This window comes from Aulostomus chinensis, chromosome 11 (assembly GCF_037954235.1).
Source record: "Aulostomus chinensis isolate RoL2024-O1b breed Wild chromosome 11, RoL_Achi_v1.0, whole genome shotgun sequence".
NCBI classification, from domain to species: domain Eukaryota; kingdom Metazoa; phylum Chordata; class Actinopteri; order Syngnathiformes; family Aulostomidae; genus Aulostomus; species Aulostomus chinensis.
Genome location: NC_141330.1, coordinates 10,867,673 through 10,893,890, shown reverse-complemented (window position 1 = coordinate 10,893,890; position 26,218 = coordinate 10,867,673). Strand labels below are relative to the sequence as shown.

The following is a 26,218-nucleotide window of genomic DNA, read 5'->3' as shown; positions in this document are numbered from 1 at the left end:
CCTCCGTAACATGATGTAAATTATTATCTACAACCACCTGTAATCTGACCTTTGAGCAGTTTTGAATGTACATGGAATTTACTTTAAATACCCTCTTCATTTGTGAAGGAAGTAGATAAACTAGTAGGAGATGTGCAGAAGCCTCCTTACCTCTGTTTGATTCCAGCCAAGCCGTCATGTTTACCAACATGAATAATGGTTCCAAAATTTTGAAAAAAAAGATCCCCCTACATCATTTTGTAAAACGGCACCACCCGATGGCAGAATCTGGTATCAGCACATCCGTACATGTTATGGGTCACATGACTGTCCCAAAATAAACGATCAGCCCGGAAAATGCTGGTATGACGGAGAGAGCGGTTCAGTGTAAATGTTCTAGTTCACCCGGAGACGCCGGAACTTCTGTAGGAACTTTTTAAAGTCAGGTAATCGAGTCTAGAGAGCTGAGAAGGACACAACTGTAGCGGCTCTGTGTGAGTGTGTGTGTGTGCGTGTGCGTGTGTGTGTGTTAACTCGATGAGCAGAGCAGTGGTGTTGATGCTAACTTGTTCGGAGTGTTTCCTGGCACTCATGCGGTCCGGGACCAGTCGCATCTGAACAAAATGGGGCTGTCAGTGCCTCAAGCGGCTCTGGTGGTCCTTGTTTTCATCTCGTCAGGCGTGAGCCCCTCCTCAGGTAAAAAAAACAACAACAAAAAAACACACACACACACACACCTGTTCTCCACTTGGTGTGCATTCTAGAACCTCCCTGCTAACTTGTGACTGTTTCTCCTAGGACGCAATAAATGTGTCGCTAGACACTTCGGCCATGACTCGGTGGTGTGCGAGTGTAACTCGACATACTGTGACAGTGTGGGGTCCGTGTCTCTCCCCCCGCTGGGCCGGTTCAGCTCCTACCTGAGCAGCGGGGAGGGCCTGAGGCTGGAGGCAGGCTCGGGTCTGGTCCAGGTGAACTCCACCGGAGCAGGTGAGGCTGTAAAGGACGTGTCAGAAGTGACGGGGAGTGTGTAGAGCATGTCCTCAGTCCATGTGTCTCCCCCAGGGCTCAGGCTGACCATCGTTCCCTCTCAGAAGTATCAGAAGATCCGGGGATTTGGCGGCGCTATGACAGACGCCGCAGCCATCAACATCATGTCGCTCTCTGCTGGAGCTCAGGACCAGCTGCTCAGAGAGTACTTCTCCAGTGAAGGTACCAGTGGGGGAGCAGTGTTCACATCCTTTACTGGAAAAACAAACGAAAAACAATACAGCAGGGGAAATGCAGGGCCTGCAGGATGCGTTCCTGACTACTGTGGATCCAAAAAAAAAAATCCTTAATGGTACCCAGTAAAAATACTTAATCACAAATACAGGCACTGAAAGGAAAGTAATTAAGATGTGAATATAGCATTACAAATTGAAGTAAAATGTAGTTAATCTATGACTGATTTATAATTACTATTGCCTGCAAAATTATGAATGAAAGTACTCGCTAAACTACTACGAAAATATTTAAAAAATAAAGGTCCAGATTTAACCTTCCTTGGACTGATAGCAGCATGTTTATTGAGTTATTAAAGGCTAAATTTTTATGTCAGTGGCACGGTGGTGCAGTGGTCAGCACTGTCGCCTCACAGCAAGGTTGCTGGTTCAAGTCCCCACTTGGGCACGGGATCTTTCTGTGAGAGTCTGCATGTTCTCCCTGTTCCTGTGTGGGTTCTCTCTGGTACTCCAGCTTCCTCCCACAGTCCAAAGACATCAAGAGGGGACGAGGCTGATTGATACTCTAAATTGACCGTAGGTGTGACTGTGAGAGTGAATGGTTGTCTGTCTCTATGTGTTGGTCCTGTGATGGACTGGTGACCTGTCCAGGGTGAACCCCGCCTCTCACCTGAAAGCCTCTTCAGCCCCCCCTCGACCCTCAACAGGATAAGTGGAAGAAAATGGATGGATGGAGCTTTATGTCATGCTTTAATAAATGCACACAAATGAACCATGCAGCTGTGTTAGCAGACTCTTGACTACTCCTAATATGGTGACTTCTGCTGTTTTATGACTAGTGTGTGTGTGTCCGTCTGTCTGTCTGTCTGTGTGTCTCAGGAATTGGCTACAATGTGGTGCGTGTCCCCATGGCCAGCTGTGACTTCTCCACCCGTCTCTACACTTATGCTGACTCACATGGAGACTTCAGCCTGAGCAATTTCACACTGGCCCCAGAGGACATCGATTTGAAGGTGTCTGTCCTCACTGGGTCTCTCTCTCTCTCTCTCTCTCTCTCTCTCTCTCTCTCTCTCTCTCTCTCTCTCTCTCTCTCTCTCTCTCTCTCTCTCTCACACACACTAACACATACCCTCATCACTTCTCCTCCTCTGTGTTATAGATCCCTCTCCTGCAGCGTGTCCAGGCCTTGACTCCTGGCCCCCTGTCCCTACTGGCCAGTGCCTGGAGCGCCCCCGCCTGGATGAAGACCAACAGTGCGCTCACAGGAAAGGGCTCCTTGAAGGGCCATCCAGGGGGCAAAGAGTATAAAACCTGGGCTCATTACTACATCAGGTGACAGTTGCTTTACTTCAGATGTGACGTCACATGTTGACACCAGGGGGATTCATTCTGACGGTTCTTCTCTGCCAGGTTCCTTGAAGAATACGCTAAATATAACTTGACCTTTTGGGCAGTGACCACAGGGAACGAACCATCTGCAGGACAGATAACAAACTACAGGTCTCTCTCAAACATCTCCACTGCTCCCTAATTGCATTAGTAAGTGAAAAATATCTTTGTGTGACTGCAGTTTCCAGGCTCTTGGCTTCACTCCTGAGGAGCAGAGGGACTGGGTGGCCTTGGACCTGGGCCCGGCCCTGCACACTTCATCATTCCCCAACACACACATCCTCATACTGGATGACAACCGTCTGCTCCTGCCTTATTGGGCTAAATTGGTGAGTCCCAAGGACATGCTGAGAGCGGGGAATGTTCTTGTACCTGAGGCTTCATAGGTGTGGAAGTTACAGTAACTTCTGAATATAAAATTAAAATAGACTAAAACCTGGTTGTGCTCGGCAGTTACTAAGTTTCATTAGCAGCCCCAAAACACAAGCCTAAATTTGTTGGTGTGGTTTAGATGCTGGGAGAAAACTGAATGTTCCTTCAGTGTTGAAGCAGCTGTAGTCTCACATTTTAGGCTCCAACTGATCAACTGAAGAGTCTTGTTGAGGCAGCAGGAAAACCTTTTTTGTGTGTGTGTGTGTGTGGGGGGGGGGGGGGGTGGAGATAATATTTAATTTGAGATAGAGCTGCAGTCTGAACAAGCAAAAACCAACAGCATTAAAAAAACATAAATACTTTATGGATGTGCCAAAAATCTGATTTGGGCAGGCAATTTCATTTGTTGTGTTTGTTTTATTTCGGTTCAGACTGTCTAAAATCAGTCTGGGTTTATTGGATATCCGAGATGGGCTAGCTGTCTGAAGGCCTCATGGCAATCAACCAGATTAAAAGGCTTTTGTCTCCTGTTGTAGCTGAGATAGGCCTGTTATTCATAAGCAGAGTCTAAACCATGTCTTCAGGTAGAAGAACAAAATCTATTCAAGAAGGCAGAATATTCTAAAAGGGGAGTTTTGCTTTCTCAAGACCTGTTGGTGCTTCCCTCTCTGCATTAACATCCCTCCAGGTCCTGAGTGATGTTGAAGCAGGAAGGTACATTCATGGTGTGGCAGTCCACTGGTACATGGACGGCCTGGTCCCGGCTGAGATAAGCCTGGGAGTCATCCATCACCTCTACCCTGAGTACTACCTATTCGGCACAGAGGCATGCGCTGGCTGGAAGCCAACGGATAGAGGGGTGAAGCTGGGTAGCTGGGACAGAGCTGAACAATACGCTCATGATATCATAGAGGTAAGATCTCTTATGCATGAGGGTAATGCTTGTTCAGTCAGATCCACTGAAACAGATGTGTGATCTGACAAGTCGCTGGTGTGTTCCAGGAGGGTGAGTCACCTTCTTCGATGCTGCACTGCAGATTTAGTCGTCAGGCTCGGTTACACTCTCTTCAGAAAGTGCCTGCAGGCTTTCCATGCAAGCTGGAACTGGTGTTTTGGATTCGTTCTATTCATTTTACATGGCTGCTTTCAGTGTGTGGAAATGTAGAGAATCAGGAGAGACGTTGTGTCCTAGTGACATGTAAACAAAACACCAGGCGCCAGTCCAACACATCTACTACAAGGTTTCAAAGAACAGATTAGGTATACTCAGTTGTGGGTGTTTTCTCTCCATGGCAGGACTTAAATCATTATGTGGTGGGCTGGACTGACTGGAACCTGGCGTTGGACCAGACTGGTGGGCCGAACTGGGTTAAAAACTTTGTCGACAGCCCGGTAATAGTGGATGCACAACACGACATCTTCTACAAGCAGCCAACCTTCTACAGCATGGCACACTTCAGGTCCTGATCCGGTCTTGCGTGATCTGTCATATTTGACTTTTTCTTCATTAGAAGGAATCAGTCACATCGGATCCAGTCAAATGATCTTTTTTTTTTTTTTTCCCCCCTCCACACACAGTAAGTTCTTGTGGGAGGGGTCTCAGAGAGTGGGTGTGTCCGCCAGTGGAAAGACAAACCTCGAATTTTGTGCCTTCATCAGGCAAGATGGCTCAGTAGTGCTCATCGTGCTCAACAGGTACCGTGTGAGTGAAACACACTCGAACATGCCACTGATTCATTCTGTAAACTCTGTGTTTGTGTGTGTGTGTGTCTGCGCGATTGTGTGTTTTCTTAGGACATCATCAGTGATCCAGTTTGAAGTCTGGGATCCAGCGGTGGGCTACATCCCCTCCACTGCTCCGGCTCACTCGTTACTCACACTTGCCTGGAACACAGTTTAATCATGGATTCAAGTTCTTGAGAAGTTTGATTCACATCAACATCACAAAGTCGTAACACTGGAAACATCTTCGCTATCACAGCTGACAGCTGCACATTTTGTTATTAATTGTTTTCAAATGTTTGTTTTATTTTGTGTGATGTCACAGAAATTAACCTGCTGCAACCAAAAGTAACCTCAACTCAATTGAATTTATTTTTTGATTTACTGATTTTGGTCGATGAAGGTATGAAACTAACAACTGTATCTACATCAGGACGTGTGCTGAGACTAAAGCTGGTGCCTTTGAGTTTCTGTTAACATGCTTGAATTGTTCTAATTCACAACTCTGAAGCGATTATATTGTGTACATAAATTGTAAATTGGGTTTTGCCGTTGCTTTTTAATCTTTTGATTCTTAATAAGCTCATTCTTGACCTGGTTGAGCCTTCGCATTCCCTTTCATTTGAAGTTTAAAATGTTCCATGCCAAGTTTGATACTATAAAACAGAATGACACAATGATAAAGTTTTTCTGTCAATTTATTAATACATCATAGACATTTTTTCATATATAATATACATATTGATAACCAGGTATTTCACATTTGTGTCTCCATCATGTTTTTTTTTTTTCTCCTTTGCAAACCATAAGTTGGACTACACTTATTTACATTAAAAAAGCAATAAAAATGTGAAACGAAGAGTCAAACAGAGGAATAAAATGACACGGGGATGCCATCTGCTTATAATATATACACCCAGAAGAGTATGTTGAATTTAGTTGAAGGGCTAGTTTTGATTCCCTTACTGGTAAAATGTTTTTTTTAGATAGGAGACCAAGAGGTGTAAGGCTCCATCCCTTGCTTTCATTCAATGTCACAGCTCCCATTAGCGACAGTTTAACAGCAACTCAACATCATTCTTCTAAAACGTTCCTGTATCTTGTAATTAGAGTACACAGCAGAGGGTGAACACAATACCATGAACACCGTCAGCAATGCAATCCAACAAAATACCACCAAAATAAATAACCATAGAGTTCCAACAAAGTCGCTTTGACACAAAACTGACATGCCCTTCATAAATGTATTTATTGCAGGGCTGGTATAGCTCAGTGGTTTGTGATGTTAGGTTCCGCCCCTGTACATGCCAGGAGTCAAAGTTACCCCTGCAGTATTCTCATAGGCCATACAGGGCTCAGTTGCAGGTTTCAGCGAATCATATGACAAGAGGGTGCGGTACACGATGCAGCTTTCCCCATTATTATAGTGTATTGCAGCAGTGCATTTCCAGAGATGGACGAGGGGGCATTTGCTCCAGGGGTGGATAAAGAGAAGACATTATAATCATTCTAGGCTGGTTTGTTATTAGGCAAAAAGAGAGAAGGAGTGAGACCGAGCAGATCTCAACTGCAGGTTAAGACGTGTGTTTGGGTATTTGTGTACATGTACCAGGAGAGAGGCATTAAAAAATACAAAAAAACAAAAACAAAAAATCATACATGATTATGACTGCAACAGAAGGTGAACAGAGGAAAGTGAGAAGCCTTTTGTCTTCTCGGTGGGCTGCTGGATGTAGGCGAGGAGAGCTGAGGATTGAGACAGTGGGCGTCTCAGAAGGACCATCTCTCCTGTGTGCGAGGGTCCATGGAGAGGGAGGGGGACTGGCTGCTGCTGTCTTCTCCATTCAAACTCTTCCTACACACTGGACATGTGTCATGCTGCGGACAACACACACATCAGTTCTCTCACAATGTGGTTTGAATATAGAGTTTTGGATCTTAGGGTCCACTTACTGTTTTACATGTTCCTCAAGTTAAATACACTGATCTAAAATCATTTCAGTTATCCAGTTAAGCTTTTTGGAATAGGTTTCTAGTAAATTCTATATCTATCTATCAATATATATAGTAAATTCTTAATCACAATAGCTTACAATATTTGAAATATTTTGCTGTACGACATCAGTACACAACATTTAATCACTGAGGTGGTTGCTAACATGTAGCTCAGTTAAGATGATAGAGGTTACGCAGGACATTAAAACATTAAAGTAAACATCATCATGCTGAACACGCAGAGGAAAGAAGCGGTGCAAAGATGGTTGTGGTGATGTTAAAATCACATCATTCGTTGCAATAATGTCATAAACTCGTGAGTCTTGTCTGAAAAGCTCACCATTTCCAGCCATGGTACTATACAGTCTGAATGAAAGAAGTGGTTGCAGGGTAGCTGTCTGACAGGCTCTCCCACGGCGAAGTCTTCCTTGCACACCGGACATTCCATACAAAAGTCTGCAGGGGAGACAGACGATAGATTTCACTGTTTAACTGACATCCATACTAAAGTGTTGTAATTGAGAGTCACTTGATAATGGCTTCAGCGCATCTTGTACTAAAAATTGCCGTACAGGTCAGATTAACATAAACAGCTTCTCAGCAGGAATATGAAGGTGTGCCATCATTCATTATTGACTGAAATGTTTCCTTGACCCAAAAGAAGGAGAAGGGAAAAAAAAGACAAAGCTTCATTTACTACCGTAAGTCAGCTTTCAAAAGCCTGGAAAAAGCTCGGCATGGCAGCTTAAGCAGAAGGTTACAGCTCAGTGGTGAAATAGGACAGCACACAGAAAAGAGCAAGTCAGGAAGAAGAGATCAAAAGAGGGCTGGGAGTGAAACAGGGGAGGTGAAAGACCAGCCTGCCAAAAGAGTTCTGCCTTTTCGTGTTGTTTTCAACTGCTGCACTTTGATATAGAGGAGCGTGCATTCATGTAATGACTACCCACTCAGCCAAATAATACTTGATACATACATTATGCATTAATGCAGGATTTACCCCACCAACTAGTGCTAACCCAGTACAACGAATTCGCTATTAAAGCACACATTATTGAACAAATGTCTGTCTCTAAAAAGGTTAAAGTTAAGTTTCATTGCTCAACACTGAGAAAATGTTTTTTTTAAAGTTTTATTTCAGCTGCTTATGCTGTTGTTTACTGTTTTCATGCTATAAGTGAGTACACGGACACAAGTCAGCATACAGACTGACAGCCTGGCGAACAAGTTATAATGATGCAACACTTTAAATTGGCTTAGATCTACTGTGAATTTGGTGAGCAGTTTACAGACTTGCTTAACAACAGACTTACAAATAGACCAACTAAAGTGCTTAATCAACTTTATATTTCAAATTTAAAGTTAAGGATTAGACTGCCAGCACAAACTTCTGTATGTCAACAAGAAATAAAGAAAACAAGGTGAGAATTAAGAAACAGGAAAACAAAAGGGGTGATGAGAGTCTGACCTGCTTGTTCCTGAGAGATATTAACGGTTGGGAGAGAAGAGATCTTCTCTTTCTCTGCTGGGGGAGGTCCTGTGTTCTCCAACTGACCTAGTAACTACACACATAGGTAAAGTGAATTACATTAAGACCACAGCAAGAATATTATTTTAGTATGAAGCTGGATTACATGTGGTGTACCTGTGTTATCACGGCGTCCAACCCTCCCTGCCCCCAGGCATAATCTCCTGGGTTTGAATGCAGCATTCCTGTCCTGAAAAACACCCAGACAAACAAAACAACTTGATAAGAAATAACCATACTTTACATCGAGAGGTTGTAATTCAGACGCTGTGACATTTATATATTACCATGAGAGAGGAGGTGAGCCAGGGACACCAGAATCAGCAAAGAGACCAGCGAGAAACTGTTGTACAATCCTTAGAGAGAAAAGAAGCACATTTAGGATTGTAAGCCCATAAATAGCACTGTCATTATCACTAGTAGGAGCATGCAAGATGGAGAAAAAGTGGCCAGAAGATGGATGAGTAGGAGGGTTAAACCAGTGTTACTCACCCTTCCACAGCGGGCGAGCGGTCCGGCCTACTGCTGACTCTGGATCGGTATCTCCTCTGGCTGTACAGGCGAGGAGAACGTCCAGACCTCCAGTGTTCTCCAGCTCCTAGCGAACCCCCTAAGGGTCCCCCTAGGCCTGCTGGGACAGACCCCCCAATGGGTCCACCTCCAAACCCTCCCAGGTCACTAAGACCTCCCAGGCGCCCCCCGGGGAGCCGGGGTTCTGAGTCAGGGTTGTCGCTATCTGTTGTAAATGGTCGTTCCAAAAACAACAGGTGCCATAGCTACAAGCAGATGGACAGAGGAGGGAGGAAGATGAAAAATCAGATATTGAGTTAACGGGAGAGAGGAACGACTAGCAAGCATGTGATGACAGAATGACAACAGAGTTCAGAAATAAAGGACTGAGGCCAAAGGAGACGAGAAAAATGTTTGACACACACATGTTCAACAGAGAAAGAAAGCACACTGCCCTGATCAGGTCATACCTCTGCAAACTGTGTGGTTGTGTCATCTAGCCCGTTGGTGCCGCCCTCTAGGAGACTGAGCGAAACGGAACAGACAAATTATTGGCAATATCAAGGTAGGGCTGCTTACAAAAGGAACATCTGGGCTCCTGTGAAAAGCATGAGGAATCAACAGCTCTAACAGGCATCTGTTAACAGGCCCTCATTTATCAAAGAACAGACACCTGGAAATGAGCGTGCCATCACTTCTATGTAAGGTGACAGTGATTAAATCTTATGTCAAGTCTCCGCTTGATGTGCACACATTGCAAAAGGGTCCAACTTCCTTTTTGTCTCACTTTTCAAGCTGTCAAAATGTGTTCAAATAAATCTAGTGATGCGAAGCCTTCAATCTCCAAGTCAAAGTTCCTCATTTCGGCCAGATTAATCTTCTCTGTCATAAACTTGAGGAGTGAGGCTCCTAAACCAAGAACATTTGGGACGTGATATTCAAATGATGATTGTTTTCAGCCGTCACATTAAGCAACACCAGATCTGTACGCTGAGATCGGCGGGGCACAACTGGTTCCATAAATCACACCTGATGATTCCTACACTCAAATCTGCGCCAGTTTCCACGCTCAAATGATAAATGAAGGTCATTGTGTGGGGATGCAAGATAAGATTCCATCATGAGCTTATTACCTGGAGTCTTCGGTTACTTCTTCTATAAACCCCGAATCACATCTTGGACAGATGTACTCCTGAGGACAGAGTCAGAGAGAGGGCAGGGAGTTCTGTAATTTCCATGATTAACCCTTGAATAAACCTATCAAATGTTTAAGGATAAATATTGATTTATTCAACCAACTGGCCAAAACCAAAAGATATTCAACTGATGAATAAATAATTAGATAATAGTAAATGTTTCTCATTTTAAAGAAAATCTCAACTCAAAAGTATGACAGAAGGGTTTTATCAAATATCACAAAAGTTTTGCTTTAATTTTCTATCATCACAATGATTTAATTGTATTGTGGTAATGTAAAAATGGGAGAGTCATGTGGAAAAGTGTGCTGTCATGCAAAAGAATTGAACAAGGTCAGGATTCCTTCCTACACCTTTCGCTCATTACGCTAAGAGTGACCAAATTTCTGTTTTGTAACAGCATTCTGCGTGATCAGTATGATGCTGAAAATGGTATTTCTTCTTGTTTATATTGTTCTGTTCAATACTTCAAACATTTTTTAGTATCTTTCATGACACTGACACGACATACAGTAACTCATGTCCTGAAATGTAGTATAGAATAATTTAGAACTGCGCAGTGCTCAGTGACAGTCACATTTGTTTAGTGTGTAGATTTTCAAAAGCTCAAGTTCAAAGACAAGAATAGAGAGTAACACTAGGAGACACCGACTGGGACAATTAGAGCCAAATGACGTCTGCAGCTGTCATTTCAAGTGAGTGCACAGTACATGCCCCTTCCTTAATTTCTTCAAAATGCGTTCGATCAACACCACATCACCTTCCTCCACGGTTTCACTGCTCTAGCATATGACATCAGCGGGAATGTTTGTTCCTACACCTTTTAAAACAATGCCAAGCACTTATTTTCTTCCAATTTCGAAGGCCACTCCATCAAATTTAATTCACTGTTTTGATGTCTCGCTGTTGCAAGGAACAAAAGGTGTCGAGTGTGTCTTCAAATGCATGAAACTGAATTCTGAGATTTAAATCAGAATTCGGTGCTCAACAAAATGCATTTGTCAGGTAATGCTTGTTTGCTGTTAAAGCTCCCCGATGACACCATACAGTCCTGCAGCCTAGACGTGGTGTCTGCTGCTAACGGCAAGTTTTAACGAGCTAATCCAATCAGAGACACGTGGAGGTCCTGAAATTACTGAATTTGATAAAAAATATTTTCAACTATTCAAATGATGACCTCATTTTTCAGATGTCATATTTGCAAAGTTTTATGTATTACCTTGTATTCAACATAAGAAGAGAAAGTAACCTGTAAAACATGTAAAAGGCCACGACAATCGCATGCAGCCTTGCGATACTCCAGTTTTACATGTACTGCATTTGAAATGTCGTGCCATACACATGAATGTCCTTATCTATATTGTGATTCTTCTTATGCTGCAAATCAGGAATCATGTTGTAACACATAAAGATTCTGCTGTCCAGCGGAGTCATGGCTAGTGTGAATGATTGAATGTAACCCAGGTGGAAGAGCTGGTCTGCCAACCACACCTCATCGCATGTAGAGTGATTCAAAAACTACAACAGGAAGAAGACAACTACTAATGTGGAGAATGAGCTGTGCCCTGTGTTAACCTCAGACAGCATTCCATTTAATCAATTAATAATCCCTTTAATACACACACAGACACCCCTATGAGAGATATACTTGTAATATGGCTGAGAAAAGTATCAGCTCCTTTAAATTATATCTGTGTCATTCTGACTAGACTTTTAGCTCAGTTCATAAAAATTTAGAGTTAAAATCAAGGTCATGAGCAGAACTGGTTGTGAAATCCTTCTATATGCGGCAGCATGGCATAAGTTGTGTGTCAGTTATCTGTTATAGAGATCGATACGTGACAAAGATATGGTCTGAAGCACAGTAGCAGAGTGGGTGTCGCAGTCTGTTGGCTCAGTTAAGACATGCCACAGGATCGAGTCTGTCTGAGACAAGCAGGCCAGTTTAGTGAGTGACCAGGCAGCCTGGAATCACCCAATGTCAAACCATCAAAATAAGGATTCACTTACAAACTGATGCAATATCTGCTAACCTCAAAACTCTGGATACACTGCCCCTCCTTTTTCAGTCAGGGTAGCTGAGCATTAGAACGAGTGTTTCAGTTTTAGGATAGAAATTATTATTCAAATCATTTTTCATTATTGAATCAGTAAAGTATTTCCTGGATTATCTGATGAATCCTTTGGTCTATATACTTAAAATAACAACCAGTGATATTTATTAGATTATCATCTGAGCAAGGAAACCCTTCAAATCCTCATGTGTGAAATGTTGACAACATTTTTGTATTCATCAACTTGTGATTCAACATTTATTTTACTTTGTCTTGGCACACATTCAACCTCTCCAAAAAGGAAAATACCTGTAAGTATTACAAATCGATCAACTCTTCCATATGAGAGTTTGAACTGTAAAAACATCCATTTGACAGAGGGTTAACTGAATTAATGGAATGACAGTAAATGAATTTTTTTTTATATAATCTAATAGGACAGCCTCTTGAGCTTAATAAGATTTGACATTTGACTCAAGATTTTTTGAGTCCATAAGGAATCCAATTGTTTGAGTCTGACAAGTCTGTTTAAAAGTTAAATGGTGCTTTTTTCCCGTTTACCTCTCACTCCTCAAATTAAACTTGTACGTGAGCGATATTATTGACTCCCTCTGTTGAATTATACTTGTGGTGTTGTGATGACATTCTTTTTCTCTTTTTTGGGTATGATACTGTTCTGACTGTATATACTCCCTTTTCTAGAAATAAGGACAAACACTGAAGAGATTATGGGTCAGACATGGATCTGGCAACTATGATCACATTTTTATACATAGCCAAACAATTCAGCTCCCTTTAAATTTCTTTGGGTGCTGTTGTGCTGACTTCAAATTAGTGTAGCTAATAAACAAACTCCATATAAAATGATTTGAGTTGAAATACATGTGTGATACACCACAAAAAATTTTTCCAATAAATTTCCAATAATTTACTATTACTTTTAAATGTCTTTGTGGCAAATTTTAATTGCCACATGTAAAACTACATAATGGCTTATTTAAATATGTAAATATCTGCGAAACACCTTTTCCTAAACTTTCAGGATTCATTTTCCATACCTTCTCAGGCCACATCATTATCATTTTCAAATTGCAATGAGTTGACCAGGTTTTTAATGACGGTATATTCCCTGATGCATCCTGGCTCTGGAATGATTAAGTTAGGTGCTACTTTACTTTTGCATTTAAACCTGAAAGTAAAACAAACTTCTTTATCATTCCACTCAAAATCCCCGACTCAACAATGTTTTTCAAAAGAGACGCGAACTGAAAACGAAAATAAGGTTGAAGTGACATTCAATGAGAACTGCGGACAATATCTATAACATAAAAAAATCAAGGCAAAACCATAAATGTTCCTGCTCTCTTTTGTGGAAAAACACAAACATGCAAAGCTGTCAAACTAGCGCTTCCAGCACAGTATTTTGACACGACTCTCTTTGACATGCAAAACTAATGAAGTCTTTAGAAATGAGTTTTTTATGTGTAATATCTGCTAAATCCATTAACTGTTTTCACGAGTTTATTTAGCGACTTCACAACAAACGCCGCTGACTGCTAACAGGCTAGCTAGGGTTTAGCAGTGACAAGCAAGCGAAACCACACGGTGACCAGCCAAGACGGCGACTTGTCAACCGCATGTATGAACCCGGATAATGTGATAAAAGCAGGAGGAAAAAACCAGTACCCTTACCGGGAGTTTGGGGTTTACTTCTCCCTTACAACAGTGACAGAAAAACCGATGCGGGGGAACAGCCGCAGCCTCCGCCATCTTCCCCAAAACCAGCACAAACACTGACGTCGGTCCTCCAGAAACTGACGACACCTGCCCGCCCCCATCCCAGCATGCACCGCGGCACCGCTGAGCTAATCCGAACCAGCGAAACCCAACAGCGGAAGTTCCCGTGTATTGACAACGTGAAGCCGCTTGTGTGTAAGCTGTGGGATGCATGAAATCAGGGAGTGAAAAAAGGTTTGTGAGCACAGTTAAACAGACAAACTGAGTGTGACGACTGTAAATAGTCAGTGTACGTGATTCAGGAGTAACTTGAGTCAGAGTTAGCTCCCAGGGGTTAAATATAATCACTGCATGTCTTCATGTTACATCATGACAGGCTGTGTAACACACATTTACATACTGTTAAATCATAATAATGTGCTCATAAATATCAGTGCGTGATGAGCAGGTTTGTCAGCGACGTTTTATTTAATTACAAATATTGGATCTCTGAATTCTATCATGCAATTTTACAGTCGTGGTCTGCTTGCACGCAAGTCTGCGTTAACAACTAGGGGAAGCAGGCAAATATCCCTGACCACCAAGAGACCCCGCCGTATTGTTGAATTGGGATTAGGTGATTAATTTCTGGGGGAGTAAGCACTACTAAAGCATAATATCAACTCACATGAGAGTTATCGGTTCTGCTTTTCGCCTGATGGGACTCTTCTGTCAGTGTTGCAATTTCCAGAAACTGAAATTGTGCTTACTCTGTGCATGTTCTAAAAGTAAATTACATTTAATCAAATCATTATTGTTCTCAAATAATTTACTGTACAGAGCATTAATAGTGGCCAGGCAGCTCACTTTGGCCCTAGGGACTACCGCTTGGTTGCTTGTAGTCATCAATTCTATTCATTTTGCAAGATAATCTGATATCAACCCTGATTCCCATACCACGTCTTAATTATTATCACTGCTGTCGTTGTTGGAATTCTGTTTTTTTACATGATGAGGCTGTAATAAACCAAACTCATTTCTTATCATAAAAGCAGAAAATACACTGAAATGCCTTGAATGCATTCCAAAGCAGTTAACTAGATCATAGCTCTGCACCATAATTCAAATATCCAATATGTGAATTAAGTCATATTTTTGCGTCTTATTCCAGTGTTTCTTATCTAATAGCCCATCTCCAATGTTTGTGAAAATCTACAGTGTAAAGCATTTTAGTCTTTAAGGTGACAATTTGGTAAATATAAAATTGATGGCCATCCCCAACTGTTTTGGAAATATTAAAGAAATCCATTCATCCATCCATTTTCTTCCACTTGTTCCTGTTATTCCAGCAGCTATGGGTGAGAGGCGGGGTTCACCCTGGACAGGTCACCAGTCCATCGCAGGGCCAACACATAGAGACAGACAACCATTCACACTCACAGTCACACCTACATAGCTTGGTAGCTTCTTACTTATGTTTTTTTATCTGAGAAATCATTTTCTCGTCTTTCTACATGACTTTCAAATGAAATGTTGGGAGCAGAGACCTTGGTATCTCCATTAAAGTTACAGTTGTGATGCAGCTATTGATCTTCATTGTATGAAGGGTGAAGAATCAAGGAGGAAAATTAATGTGAGCGTGTTCCTCTCTGTCTGTGTAGATGACGGCTCAGGAGGTGCGTCTGTGTAGCCTCCTGCTGAGGGAACACTTTGGAGAAGTGGTGGAGAAAGTAGGAACACACCTGCTAAGAAATGGAGCGCAGGGTCTAAGAACCATCATTCACGAGACAGGCATCTCCCTGGACCTGGTACCGTTCCCACTCTCACTATTTCTGGATTCAATGTGTTGATGTACACTGGAGACTCTGTTTGTTAGCTATCTCAAAAACTAAGGCTCTGATTTTTGATTGAATTTGATTTTCTGCCTTGTTCTTGTGATAATAAAACATTTCTTTTGTGTTTCTCTCCAGGTGAAAAAGTCCCTGTGTGTGCTGGTACAACATGGAACCTGTGTGTTCTCCTCAGGCCGCAAAGGACCCGGGAGCCCCACGGAGTATCGGACTAGCTGTGATCTGATTCTAAGAATTTTGCGTTACCCACGTTACATCTACACGGCTAAAACCTTGTATGGTGACACCGGAGAACTAATCATAGAGGAATTACTTCAGAGAGGTCACATGAACATGAGCAGCACTGTTAAGACCGTCGCCGATCGCCTGACACAGACCATGGAGGGTCGGTATATCAGTTTTCTCAGGTTACAACTGAAAGCTATAATTGGGTTTACAACTTGACACTATTTCATATGGGTCATGGAAAACCTGGAGAAGTCATGGAATTAGAAAACAGAAAAGTTTTTTAGGACTTAGAATACTTAAAAAAAAAAAAAAAGCCAGAAAATTTTGAAAAAGTCATTGAAAGTAGCTTCCCAACTACCTGAATATTTGAGTACATTGGTTAATTTAAGAATAATGGAGAAAAAATCTCTTCAGTCAGTCTTTATCTATTTAGTTTAGTACAGGAAGCTTTCCATTGAGTTTAGTTAAACGCACGCTAGCACGGTTTGACATAGATTTGTCTCTTTTTTTATTGTATAGACATTTCAGGGCACGTGTAATGAAAATATTCCTACAAGGTTTACAAGAGTCATGGAACTTTAAAAAAAAATCTGATTTTGGCAGATGATCCTGGAGCCAGAAAACAGAAATAAAGTTCATGTGGAAAGAAGCAAGTGACAAGGAAAAAATGTAAACCTCTCGAATCATGGTACCTTTTTAGTAGAAGAAGTTCTAACAAGTGAGATTTTAGAAGTTGATTTGAATATTGAAACTAAAGTTTTGTAAGAAAATGACTTTGACTTTTGACGTTCCCATGTTTTTTTTTGTGTGTGTATGTCCCTTTGCCTACATAAAGCAGCCATTAGTGAAAGTAGGATTTATGTCAAGGGTTGGAGAACCATTTTCACTGTAGCCATCTTCTTTTCTTGTCATAGAGGGGCGCAGCATGGATTACAGTGAAGTAACTTCTGCCTTTTCCAAACTGGTGGAGACACATTTTCTTCAGCGCTGCCCCCCAATGGCGGGAGCAGGAACAACAGACAGAGCCACCTCGGCATCTTCAGCCACTCCTGCTTCCCCCGGTACTCCTGCTGCACCTGTTGGCACAGCGCTGCCCTCACCTGAGAGCTTCCCCGACTGCTACAAGGTCCCTCATGTGACTCTGATAGGGCGGGGAAAGAGGCAGCTCTCCCCTGAGGATGGAGAAGAGCAAAGGAATGCAAAGAAAGCCAGGATGGACTCAGAGGTGCGTGTTTCGATCAAGTCAGATGACCTGCCATGTTTGCTGCTCTCTTATATGTTTCTCTTGCTCAGACGCACGGGGATGAGGGGATTTACTGGCAGGTGAATTTTGAGAGGTTCCATCTCCACTTCAGAGACCAAGCCATCATCAGTTCTGTTGCCAACAAACTGGACCAGGTCTGGTTTACACACACAAACAGGCTTAAAATGTGTTTCTATTTCAATAAAAGAGAATGTCGTGATTGCTCATCTTTTAAATTGGTTTTCATCCCAGACCAGCAGCGAGATCGTGAGGACGATGCTGAGGATGAGTGAGGTGACGACCTCGCCCACGGCCGCCTACACCAAGCCCCTCTCGGCCAACGAGATTTTCAGGTCCCTGCCAAGCACTTACAACATCACCAGACCCATCTTAGACCAGTACCTTTCTCTGCTGGTGGATGACCCGGTACAACCTCTGCCATGCCAAATTTCCATTTTCCAGTTTTAGCTTTTAAATATTTTAAAATATCTTAGTCCTTTTTATTTCTTAGATGGAGTTTGTGGGGAAGGCTGGTGAAAGTGGAGGAGGGATGTACGTCGTCAGTATCTTTTTGTTTTTACTTAAAGGCTTTACTCAAGGATTCCCTCTGGTTTATACAATAGATTGTTCAAAAAAACCCAATTAGGCTTTATTTCTTGTCTTGAAGTCTAAATTGAGGGGCAAATGTGTCAAAACATATTTGTGTGTTAAAACATTTCATGAACGAGGCCCAGCGCATGGATTATTTTCTTGACTCACATCTCAGATCTGCACAGAGCTCTGGCCAACCTAGCACGGGCCACACTCGAGTCTGCAGTCCAAGAAAGGTGAGTTTGCATTTAATTATATCTCTTGTGGATTTTTTTTTTTTTTTTGAATTCATTAAATGAGTCACTTTGACTTTGTCACCAGATTTGGATCCCGATCAGCACGCATCTTCCGTCTGCTGCTAAGGAAACGTCATCTGGAACAGAAGCAGGTGGAGGATTTTGCCATGATTCCAGCTAAGGAGGCTAAAGACATGCTCTACACGCTGCTTTCACAGAACCTGGTCCAGCTGCAGGTAGGTGTTCACTTGAACATAGAAGGGTACCAGACCAGACCTTGACTCTTTCTATGCTTGACATGGCAAATTGGACAAAAACAATGCAACAGACAGCATTCTCTGATGGAATCACATGTACAGATTAAGTTTCAAGTATCTCAAAAATCTTTTTTATAGTGCAGTTACATGAATGACTTTATGGGAAGCAGGAAAAATCAGGTCCCAAAAGCTACTTTGGCAAGATTTTAGATGCAAACTGAAAACTGTGAAAGACTGTGACCCAATCTCTTATTCTCTGTTGCTTTGTAGACTATAAACTAGGGTGTTTTTAAATGGGACTATTTTAAAATTGTGAACTGCGAACTCCACTTGAGTCATCAAATATAAGAGAACAACCCACATCTTCTTTATGTTCTCGTTGAACAATCAGTATATTTCTTTATCTGCAGGAAATCCCAAAGACTCCAGACTTCGCTCCCTCTCGTACCTTCTATCTTTACACTGTCAACCAACTCTCCACTGCCAGAATGCTGCTTCAGAACTGCTACAAGGTAAAGCTGTACACATGAAGAGTCACGGTGTGTTCATGCTGCTGTGCGCCTTCACTGATGCCTTGTTTTTCCTGTGCAGACGGTTGCCAACCTCATAGACAGACGCCTGTTTGAGATGAACAACAGCAAGTGAGTGTATCCTTAGTCACTGGAGTTTGTCTGACTGCAGCATCTCTCATACGATGTGTCACACAGTAAGATTTCTGTTTGATTGACAGGCGCGTGCTGGAGAAATCCCAGCGGATTGAGGCGATCCTGGCGTCCCTGCAGGCCAGCGGAGCTGATCCAGAACAGCTGACGGAGGTTGAGGAGATGATCACCGCTCCCGAAAAGCTGCAGTTGGAGTCCTTACGTCTTCATACAAACAAGTAAAAGATAAAATTGTCTTTTTATACAAATCACACCCCTGGAAAAGAGGTGTTCATACTCAAGATGCTTCTCCTCCCTTTTACTCTCCAGGTTAGACTCAGCTGAGAACCAGGTGGATGAAACCATCTTTCTGCTAGAATCCTACATCAACTCTACCGCCTCATCCGGTAGTTGAGGGTAAAATTTGTGAGCATCCAGCTTCCATGTGATAGGTGTTTGTATAAATACTTTTGACTATGGCTGTTATATAGTTTGACTGCCATGTTTAATTTCAGATTGGAATAAAAACTATTGTTACTTTCCTTCTTTTTATTCAATGTACTCTGTCGGCATTCATAAATGAGAATCCATTTTTTCACAGATTAAAATTTTATTAAAGAACTAACACAAAGATAAGATGCAGCCATTGTTTGAAATGTAAAAACCATGAAAATGTCTGTATATTAAATAGAAGAACTGGGATTTAATACACTTTGGGTTTTTTTTTTTTTCCTTAAAATTAGAAAAAGACTATGTACATAAGTGCTCACGACCCGAGACGTAGTGGGTCGTGCTTTTTTGTTGGACCCTCGTGATGCTCCCTTTGGTCCTGGAGGCGCCTGTCTGTCACATCCCACGATCCTCTCTGGGCCTGGAAACGTGCTTGACTGATAGTGCTCATGAAATAACTGACATGGCAGCAGATAGTGGGCTCAGTCTTCATGGTTCTCTTCTTCTCCTCTGTGTTTGCGTGCGAAGAACCCCAGCTGAGGCGAGATGAAGAGTCATATTCTGTTCGTAACACAATCAATGTTTTTCAAATGTAATGAAAAACATACCTTCCATAGTATGAAAATGATGAGCGCTAACAACAGCAAACCACCAATGATGCTACCAATAAGAATCCACAGTGAGATGGGAATTGCTCTGCCCTTTAGCACCTCCAGGACAGTCTAGAAACAAAAGAGATGGTGAGGGATTAGAGCGCTGTGACCATGTGATGTGTGACCTTGATCTGTGGCAATCAAAATCTTTTCTCTTTTCCTGGAGTCCCAGTGGACATTTCTGCCAAATTTGAAAAAAATTCCCTCAAGGTGTTCAAGAAATATCCTATTAATGATTATGGGACCATGACCTTGGCCTTTGACGACCAAAATGTTTTCACGTCATCCTAATGTCCCAGTGGATGTTTGTGCTGAATTTGAAGAAAAGGATGAGACACTTGGACAACCCAAAAGCATATGTGTCATGGTGGGCTTACCTCTCTCCAGACGGTTCCTGTTCCCAGAGTGATGAGGTTAGTCTCCTGAGCTACGAGGCGATAGGCACCTATTATCCTCGCTGACTTATATTTGGCCTAGAAAAGAACACACAGAAGTGATGACCGATGTTTTTGTCAAAGGGTGGAAGATTTTGGCTAAAATTAGTTGTCTGTTGTTTATCTTACTTGTCTGAAAAAGTCATCGTGGACTCTGCGGCTAACGCGAATAATTGCAGTCTGCCCTCTGAGAAGCTGCTGGACTTCACACACCACCTCTGTGCACCATGACCGACTGCAGTTCTACGCATGCAGATAGAAACACAGCAGGTTTTTGACATGTTTGTTTATGCTGCACACTGTTCAGCAGCTGCACCGTCAGGGCCTCACCAGTATGTCATTCTGCATCATGTCTTCAGGGTGAAGTGGGCGTACATCCCTCTGTCTGCCCTTCAACTGGGCCAGATCACTCAACACGCTACAGTTGACTCCTGTCGCCTACGGGATGATTTAAATATGTCAGACATGATCTAAATGAGGGCTGCAAACTATGTGGTAAAAAAAAGGAAAAACTGAGTACTCACATTGTATGAAAAGACATCAGTGACAGTCATGAAGACTCGATCTCCTGCAGCCACAGAGGGCAGATGCAGCCTCAGCTCCAGATTACTCACAGAGTAACAGCCGAGGTTCTGCAGCTACAAGAAAAAGAAAAAAAAAACCACACAAACAAATAACACTCATTTGGACTCATCTTGTTTTAAAAATGATGCATCAAGTATAATGGGAGCTTCTCAAAAGTTTTGAAGGGGTATGCGGTTCTCATAGCATGTGAGGCGAAGCCTTACCCTGAGGTGAGTGTTGAACTCTGGACCAATCGACTCTGACATAGTCCGAGTAGGATGAACCTCATATCGGTTCAAATTAGAGTCACTGAAGGAAAAAAGGAAAAGCACATAAACATCCAAGAAAATCTACCTCCCAGAGAAGCTAACATATTAAGGGGCCCAACTGATACAGGATTTTGTGGGTCAATGCTCATATTAATATTAGGAAGTAAGATAATTCTTATATCAATACCTCAGCTGAAATATATGTTTATTTTTTGCAACATTTCAGACCATTTTTAATAATTAACATATCAGCAAATATTCTTTTGGCACTGTTCCTTCAAATGTTGGCACCAGAAACTTGTAATACAGACATGTGAAGGAGGTGGGAGCTTTTTATTGTTAAAACTAAACTGCATTGTTTCAAATGACATCAACAGATGGAAAAAATGAACTCAATTGCAAATGTATTCACTGCTGATAACCAGCATTTTCTTCTGAATCATGTTCTTTAAAAAAAAAAAAAAGAACAAAAAGAACAAAAAGCATTTTGGTAGTGGCACAACGTAAGGGGTACTCTGTTAATGATGTTGAGTTGAGTTAGCTTAGCATGAGACAATAACCCATATATCGGTCAGGCTCTAAACTCATTTGACTGCTGTACCTACATACCTGCTAGCAAAGAGGTCTGGTTCATACTGAACAAACGTCTGCAGCTGAACACTGTTGTCCCCTAAAGTCTCTTCTCTCTCCACGCTGTCACTGTAAGAACCAGATAGTTACATAAAGCAACCTTCATCGTCTACTTGTGAAATCAAAATGAAAAATTTGTTGCCAAGAGAACTACCTGGCAGCAATGAGCTTCATTTGAACTCGACTGTGCAGAGACGTGCAGCTGAACTCAAACTCCAACATGAAGTTCACCTGTGTACAAAAATAGAGAACAGCCTGCTGAAGTGACACATTTCACCTGAAGGAAGTGAAGTATGAGTGGGCCGAGTCGAGAGCGTGATGGAGCTATTTCCTCGGCATGCACATACTTTAGACTGGGAGCGAAAAACTGGATAGCTGACATTGCACGAGTGGCTGTTGGCACCAAGTGCTGTACACTCAATCTTAAAGTGGGCATCCTCCTACAGACAGAGAAGACACAATGTGTCAAGCAGTTTGCATGTAGGTGCATGCGCAAGGTTGGTTTGAGGACACGTATGAGGTTTACCCTAATGCTGAGACTGGAGAAGTGCAGGTTGCGTGAATAGTGCAGCGTCAGACTGGTGTTGTAGGCGTTTTCCAGTCTGTTCTGAAGTTGCACCTCCACTGACAGACGCCTACGAGGGCTGCGAATCACATAGGGCTTCTGTCTGTAGAGGACACAGCAAAAAAAATTCACTGAAATGTTAACAACTGAGACGTTAAAGCAGAGTGGAATAAAAAGAGGACACAGGAAAATAGGAAATCTCTACCTGGTTCCAGAGACATCCATTTGTGCCTGCAGCACCAAATCGGTTGTGCACACATCATCCTCACCGCAGTCTTTGAAGAATGGGATCTGGACAGAGACAAGTTTAGAGGACGGCATGTTTCAAAGAGAAAAGCTGGAAGAAAGTGACAATTTTCACTCACATATTTCTTAACAGTGGTGGGCCAGCCTTCATCCAGCACCGGACCACTCTCTGTGTTGTTGATCTTAAACCGCAGTGAGAAGCTAATTGGACGGATATAATCTGCTGTGTCCTATAAAAGAAACAAAACAATCAAAGTATCTCTCGGTTGGTCCTGATTCATGTGTGTTGCAGTTTTTTTACAAACACTCACATAGACGTGGAAAGGTAATTTGTAGCACAGAGTCTGTCCTGTGTGAACCCGCACTGACAGCTGGGTCTGACGGTGGGAGCTGTCATCAAACAGAGCCCTTGCTGACAATTTCCTGTCATCCAGCATGGCTGACACCCACAGATCTGAGGAGAGAGCAGGTAGTGTGGACAGATGGTGAGGGCTGGAAAACTCCCATTATAATTATAATGTGAGAGGCTGGCTTACTCCCAACACTTATTGTTATTAGGTTAGAGAATTCGAAATGTGAGCGTGTCATACCGAAGCTGTTGCTGTGTGGTCCAGGGGAGCGGGAGACAGCTGTGAAACAGGCCGTGGCGGTGAGACATGCTGATTCTCTGCCACCCCTCAGGCAGGTCTTTTGAATGACGTTGATGGAGTGCGGCTGGAAGGACAGACTCACGTTGATCTGGACGATGCTTCGAGAGCTGGAACAGCAGGGACAGTCAATGATAATGACGTTTTGACTCTGCGGACAACTAATTATTTTGATCGAACAAGAAATGTTTTCTTAAAAACTCATTAGCTGTGATGACTTTAATGTTCTCTCTCATTTTTCCCACTGATTGTGGCTATAAAAGCTAATCTGAGCTAAAATTGACCCTCTTCTCTTCGTCTGTACCCACCTGAGCAGCACAGCGCTGCCATGTGCTCCTACTGCCAAGTCTATTAGCTCATCTCCATCCAAGTCCAACCTAGCGCTCACACTGCGGCCAAAATACTGCAGGGAGGGGGAAATTGATAACCCCGGAATACGCTAAGAGGTTGAGAGGGACAATACAGAATCAGGTTGATTCAATTCTTACATTTCTCAGTGAGTTTATGGTTGTAAAACAAATGCGTTTACCTGTTTATAGTTGTGAATGATGTGAATACCATCCCCATGATAGACATAAATGGCCCCCCGGTGGTCGTCCTCCAACGGGGCTCCCACCAGCAGGTCAGTGAAGCCATCATGGTTGAGATCTGGAGCAGCTGCCATTGCATAACCAAACCTGGCATCTTGGGACTTTTCCTCTGACTTCAGAGTACCATTAGGCACAAACACCTCCTCCTGCAGGAAGTAAAATGTTGTTACTAATGCAATTAGATAAATTATGTCTGTTCTCATAACGACTGAGTAATAATTCACAAGACAACTCCCGCTGCTTCCTTACCCCACTGAGGGTGTAGATGTAGACTCGTCCAGCCTCCTTGTTTCCTGAGCCGAGGTACATTGGAGCAGCAATCAGAAGGACGTCAGTGATGCCATCCCGGTCAATATCTAGCCCACACACCTCGCTGCCATAGTAAGACCCAATCTGCAAAGGCAGAATTGTAGTTTGAATTTACTGCCAGTAGGGGGATTCATTGTGCTAATCTCTGAGGCATGGGCTACTCTGTTGTTGCTGGAATAAATAAACATGGCTGCAGAAAGAGGACTCTACCTGTTCTCCATTGAGGGCCTGTACGATGTTGACGTCACCGTCATTACTGAGCTCAAACAGGATGACTTTGCCTTTGTGTTTGAAGCGGGGAGCCCCGGCTATGTACAGCCTCCTCCAGTCACCAACAATCACAGATGACACGGTGTAACCTGCACACATTCAACAAAGACACTGAAAATAATTAAAATCAATCATCCGCTACAATACGCAAATCAGTTTTGCATGTCAGAAACAGAACTACAAATATTAGGAGATAAGTACACTCTTTATCAATGGATACACCGAGGGATCAGGGGACCAAGGGACTAAGGGATCAAGGGACCAAGGGACCGAGGGACCAGGGGACCAAGGGATATTGCCATATCCATTTTAGTTTGAATTGTCTTGATGTTGAGGAGGAGCACAATGATGCAAAACAAAAATAATCTAAGTGTAGTAATAGAACGGGCAAATATTTGAACTAAAAAGGTGTCAGGTAAAAGTAAAAAGTTCACAGGTGATACTTGAGAACACCACTTCAGTACAGTATTTGTCCTTTTTTACTTCCTCACTTAGCTTAACACTCAGCCACCAGGGCACACACTCAGTCAAGACCCCTGTTATTTCAGCTGTTATTATGTAGAGAAGGTGCATATTCTATTCCATAACTCTAAATAACTGTGACTAAACCAATGTGTGGGTTGGAGATCATCGTGCATCGTTTTTGCTGATATCCCCAAAAGGTTAATCTGTGTTCATACTGATTTCCACCCCAAGTGGAAAGTTGAAGCCCCCTTTATGCAGTTAAATGAGGTGCAGGTGCAGAGGGCTCTCGTGTCTGGGCTCTTCACCAACTAGTGAAAGTGCATAATACAAACTTCTCAAATCATTCCAGATAATATCACGCAAAAATATAAGGGTAAGGTTACGCCAACTTGACAGCGACTCAAGTATCAGGACATGATACTAGTAGATGTTCCGGTTTCTGACACCTCAAAAATCTCTGACAGTGTGATCTTGTGTGATATCTGTACCGAGATAAGCAGCGTGATTTTTGAGCTCCAGCGGGAACTCGCTCTCAAAAGCCTCCCTGGGTGGCATGATTCTTCCATTGGTTCCCTCCTTCAGCACTCCACCATCCCAGTCGTAGGCGCCAACCATCCCAAACAGAATGCCATCCTGAGACACACAGCAAAGATAAGACACACACACAAAAACAACACGTGCACTTCACAAGCAGATATGTTGTCCGTACGTCCAGTGTGTGTGTGGAGAAGCCGATCTGAGACATCTCCATGTGGAACGAGCTCTCGTTGTAGCCAAGTGTGCCTAAAGGTGAAGAGAGATAATGGGTCAGTACTTTTTGTTTCTTTACACATCTCCTCCCTTCCTTCCTCTCCCCCTCAGGATCTGATCTAGACGACATCACTCACTCACCCTCAAGACCACAGGTGGCAACAAAGGCCTCACCCTTTCCTTTCCTCCGTGTCCTTCCGTCCTATTCCCCGAAACATTTAGGGTGGCATCACTTTTCATCAGTTCTGATAGCGATACCCTCGCCCTGCCTCCTTCTCTTGCTTTCTCAGCTGTATGAACTTTTCACAGGAATGCAGGATTCCTCACTTCACCATCGATAATGTTCTATTTCTACTTCTCAATAACATTATTGTATTTGTTTTACCACTTCATATTTCAGCAGACTCCTTATTATTGTTTGATTCACCAATTCATCAATCCAACAGTGTAGCTGTGAGTTAAATTCAACAATGTTATGAAGCCAGGATGTTTAACACTACAATGGTACTGAGGAACGATATAAAATAAAGCCGTAAATGTATGTACTGTCATTGTTTATATCATGAAATGTGCTCATACGCAGAAGATTTGGGGATAACATTGATCAGTCTTTAAAAATGGTGAGTTGTGATACATTTCCCGAGAAAAT

At 42.6% G+C, this 26,218-nt stretch overlaps 4 protein-coding genes across 4 annotated transcripts in view; 2 read left to right on the top strand and 2 right to left on the bottom strand.

The window, feature by feature from the left end:
• Positions 1 to 297: 297 nt before the first annotated feature.
• Positions 298 to 5,487, top strand: gba1 (glucosylceramidase beta 1). The gene is made up of 11 exons (XM_086218381.1): positions 298 to 675; positions 778 to 969; positions 1,045 to 1,191; positions 2,082 to 2,215; positions 2,362 to 2,534; positions 2,613 to 2,702; positions 2,773 to 2,920; positions 3,652 to 3,876; positions 4,260 to 4,423; positions 4,542 to 4,658; positions 4,758 to 5,487. The coding sequence occupies exons 1-11, from the start codon at positions 603 to 605 to the stop codon at positions 4,861 to 4,863; spliced, it is 1,569 nt and encodes a 522-aa protein (XP_086074507.1). The 5' UTR covers positions 298 to 602; the 3' UTR covers positions 4,864 to 5,487.
• Positions 5,366 to 13,794, bottom strand: rnf115a (ring finger protein 115a). The gene is made up of 9 exons (XM_086218391.1): positions 13,658 to 13,794; positions 9,849 to 9,907; positions 9,186 to 9,240; positions 8,698 to 8,981; positions 8,493 to 8,561; positions 8,323 to 8,395; positions 8,146 to 8,239; positions 7,021 to 7,136; positions 5,366 to 6,563 (listed from the first exon to the last, which is right to left on the bottom strand). The coding sequence occupies exons 1-9, from the start codon at positions 13,733 to 13,735 to the stop codon at positions 6,456 to 6,458; spliced, it is 936 nt and encodes a 311-aa protein (XP_086074517.1). The 5' UTR covers positions 13,736 to 13,794; the 3' UTR covers positions 5,366 to 6,455.
• On the top strand, positions 13,795 to 19,428 carry polr3c (polymerase (RNA) III (DNA directed) polypeptide C). The gene is made up of 13 exons (XM_086218380.1): positions 13,795 to 13,936; positions 15,343 to 15,489; positions 15,652 to 15,916; positions 16,674 to 16,984; positions 17,053 to 17,157; positions 17,255 to 17,428; positions 17,514 to 17,565; positions 17,769 to 17,829; positions 17,915 to 18,065; positions 18,497 to 18,598; positions 18,678 to 18,727; positions 18,817 to 18,966; positions 19,058 to 19,428. The coding sequence occupies exons 2-13, from the start codon at positions 15,343 to 15,345 to the stop codon at positions 19,140 to 19,142; spliced, it is 1,653 nt and encodes a 550-aa protein (XP_086074506.1). The 5' UTR covers positions 13,795 to 13,936; the 3' UTR covers positions 19,143 to 19,428.
• itga10 (integrin, alpha 10) overlaps positions 19,310 to 26,218 on the bottom strand; it is a 25,671-nt gene continuing 18,762 nt past the window's right edge. The window contains exons 10-30 of the mRNA XM_086218379.1: positions 25,529 to 25,602; positions 25,308 to 25,452; positions 24,295 to 24,443; positions 24,025 to 24,168; positions 23,715 to 23,921; positions 23,494 to 23,624; positions 23,129 to 23,295; positions 22,850 to 22,992; positions 22,658 to 22,768; positions 22,498 to 22,583; positions 22,254 to 22,395; positions 22,075 to 22,167; positions 21,882 to 21,958; positions 21,707 to 21,796; positions 21,053 to 21,137; positions 20,789 to 20,902; positions 20,595 to 20,702; positions 20,394 to 20,507; positions 20,208 to 20,303; positions 19,786 to 19,899; positions 19,310 to 19,713 (exon numbers count right to left, since the gene is read on the bottom strand). Coding sequence (XP_086074505.1) covers positions 19,660 to 19,713; positions 19,786 to 19,899; positions 20,208 to 20,303; positions 20,394 to 20,507; positions 20,595 to 20,702; positions 20,789 to 20,902; positions 21,053 to 21,137; positions 21,707 to 21,796; positions 21,882 to 21,958; positions 22,075 to 22,167; positions 22,254 to 22,395; positions 22,498 to 22,583; positions 22,658 to 22,768; positions 22,850 to 22,992; positions 23,129 to 23,295; positions 23,494 to 23,624; positions 23,715 to 23,921; positions 24,025 to 24,168; positions 24,295 to 24,443; positions 25,308 to 25,452; positions 25,529 to 25,602 — 2,444 coding nt within the window. The 3' untranslated portion in view covers positions 19,310 to 19,659. The remainder of the gene's footprint in view (positions 19,714 to 19,785; positions 19,900 to 20,207; positions 20,304 to 20,393; positions 20,508 to 20,594; positions 20,703 to 20,788; positions 20,903 to 21,052; positions 21,138 to 21,706; positions 21,797 to 21,881; positions 21,959 to 22,074; positions 22,168 to 22,253; positions 22,396 to 22,497; positions 22,584 to 22,657; positions 22,769 to 22,849; positions 22,993 to 23,128; positions 23,296 to 23,493; positions 23,625 to 23,714; positions 23,922 to 24,024; positions 24,169 to 24,294; positions 24,444 to 25,307; positions 25,453 to 25,528; positions 25,603 to 26,218) is intronic.

What these genes read in the sequence shown, in the direction of transcription:
- gba1 (XM_086218381.1), top strand. Translation starts at nt 603, where the DNA reads ATGGGGCTGTCAGTGCCTCAAGCGGCTCTGGTGGTCCTTGTTTTCATC. An exon ending in TGGGCTCATTACTACATCAG is followed by an intron (nt 2,535 to 2,612) that starts GTGACAGTTGCT and finishes CTTCTCTGCCAG; the next exon opens with GTTCCTTGAAGAATACGCTA. An exon ending in TGCCTTATTGGGCTAAATTG is followed by an intron (nt 2,921 to 3,651) that starts GTGAGTCCCAAG and finishes ACATCCCTCCAG; the next exon opens with GTCCTGAGTGATGTTGAAGC.
- rnf115a (XM_086218391.1), bottom strand. Translation starts at nt 13,735, where the DNA reads ATGGCGGAGGCTGCGGCTGTTCCCCCGCATCGGTTTTTCTGTCACTGT. An exon ending in GAAGTAACCGAAGACTCCAG is followed by an intron (nt 9,241 to 9,848) that starts GTAATAAGCTCA and finishes CGTTTCGCTCAG; the next exon opens with TCTCCTAGAGGGCGGCACCA. An exon ending in TATCTCTCAGGAACAAGCAG is followed by an intron (nt 7,137 to 8,145) that starts GTCAGACTCTCA and finishes TCTCCCCTGCAG; the next exon opens with ACTTTTGTATGGAATGTCCG.
- polr3c (XM_086218380.1), top strand. Translation starts at nt 15,343, where the DNA reads ATGACGGCTCAGGAGGTGCGTCTGTGTAGCCTCCTGCTGAGGGAACAC. An exon ending in CAGGCATCTCCCTGGACCTG is followed by an intron (nt 15,490 to 15,651) that starts GTACCGTTCCCA and finishes GTTTCTCTCCAG; the next exon opens with GTGAAAAAGTCCCTGTGTGT. An exon ending in GAGTCTGCAGTCCAAGAAAG is followed by an intron (nt 17,830 to 17,914) that starts GTGAGTTTGCAT and finishes CTTTGTCACCAG; the next exon opens with ATTTGGATCCCGATCAGCAC.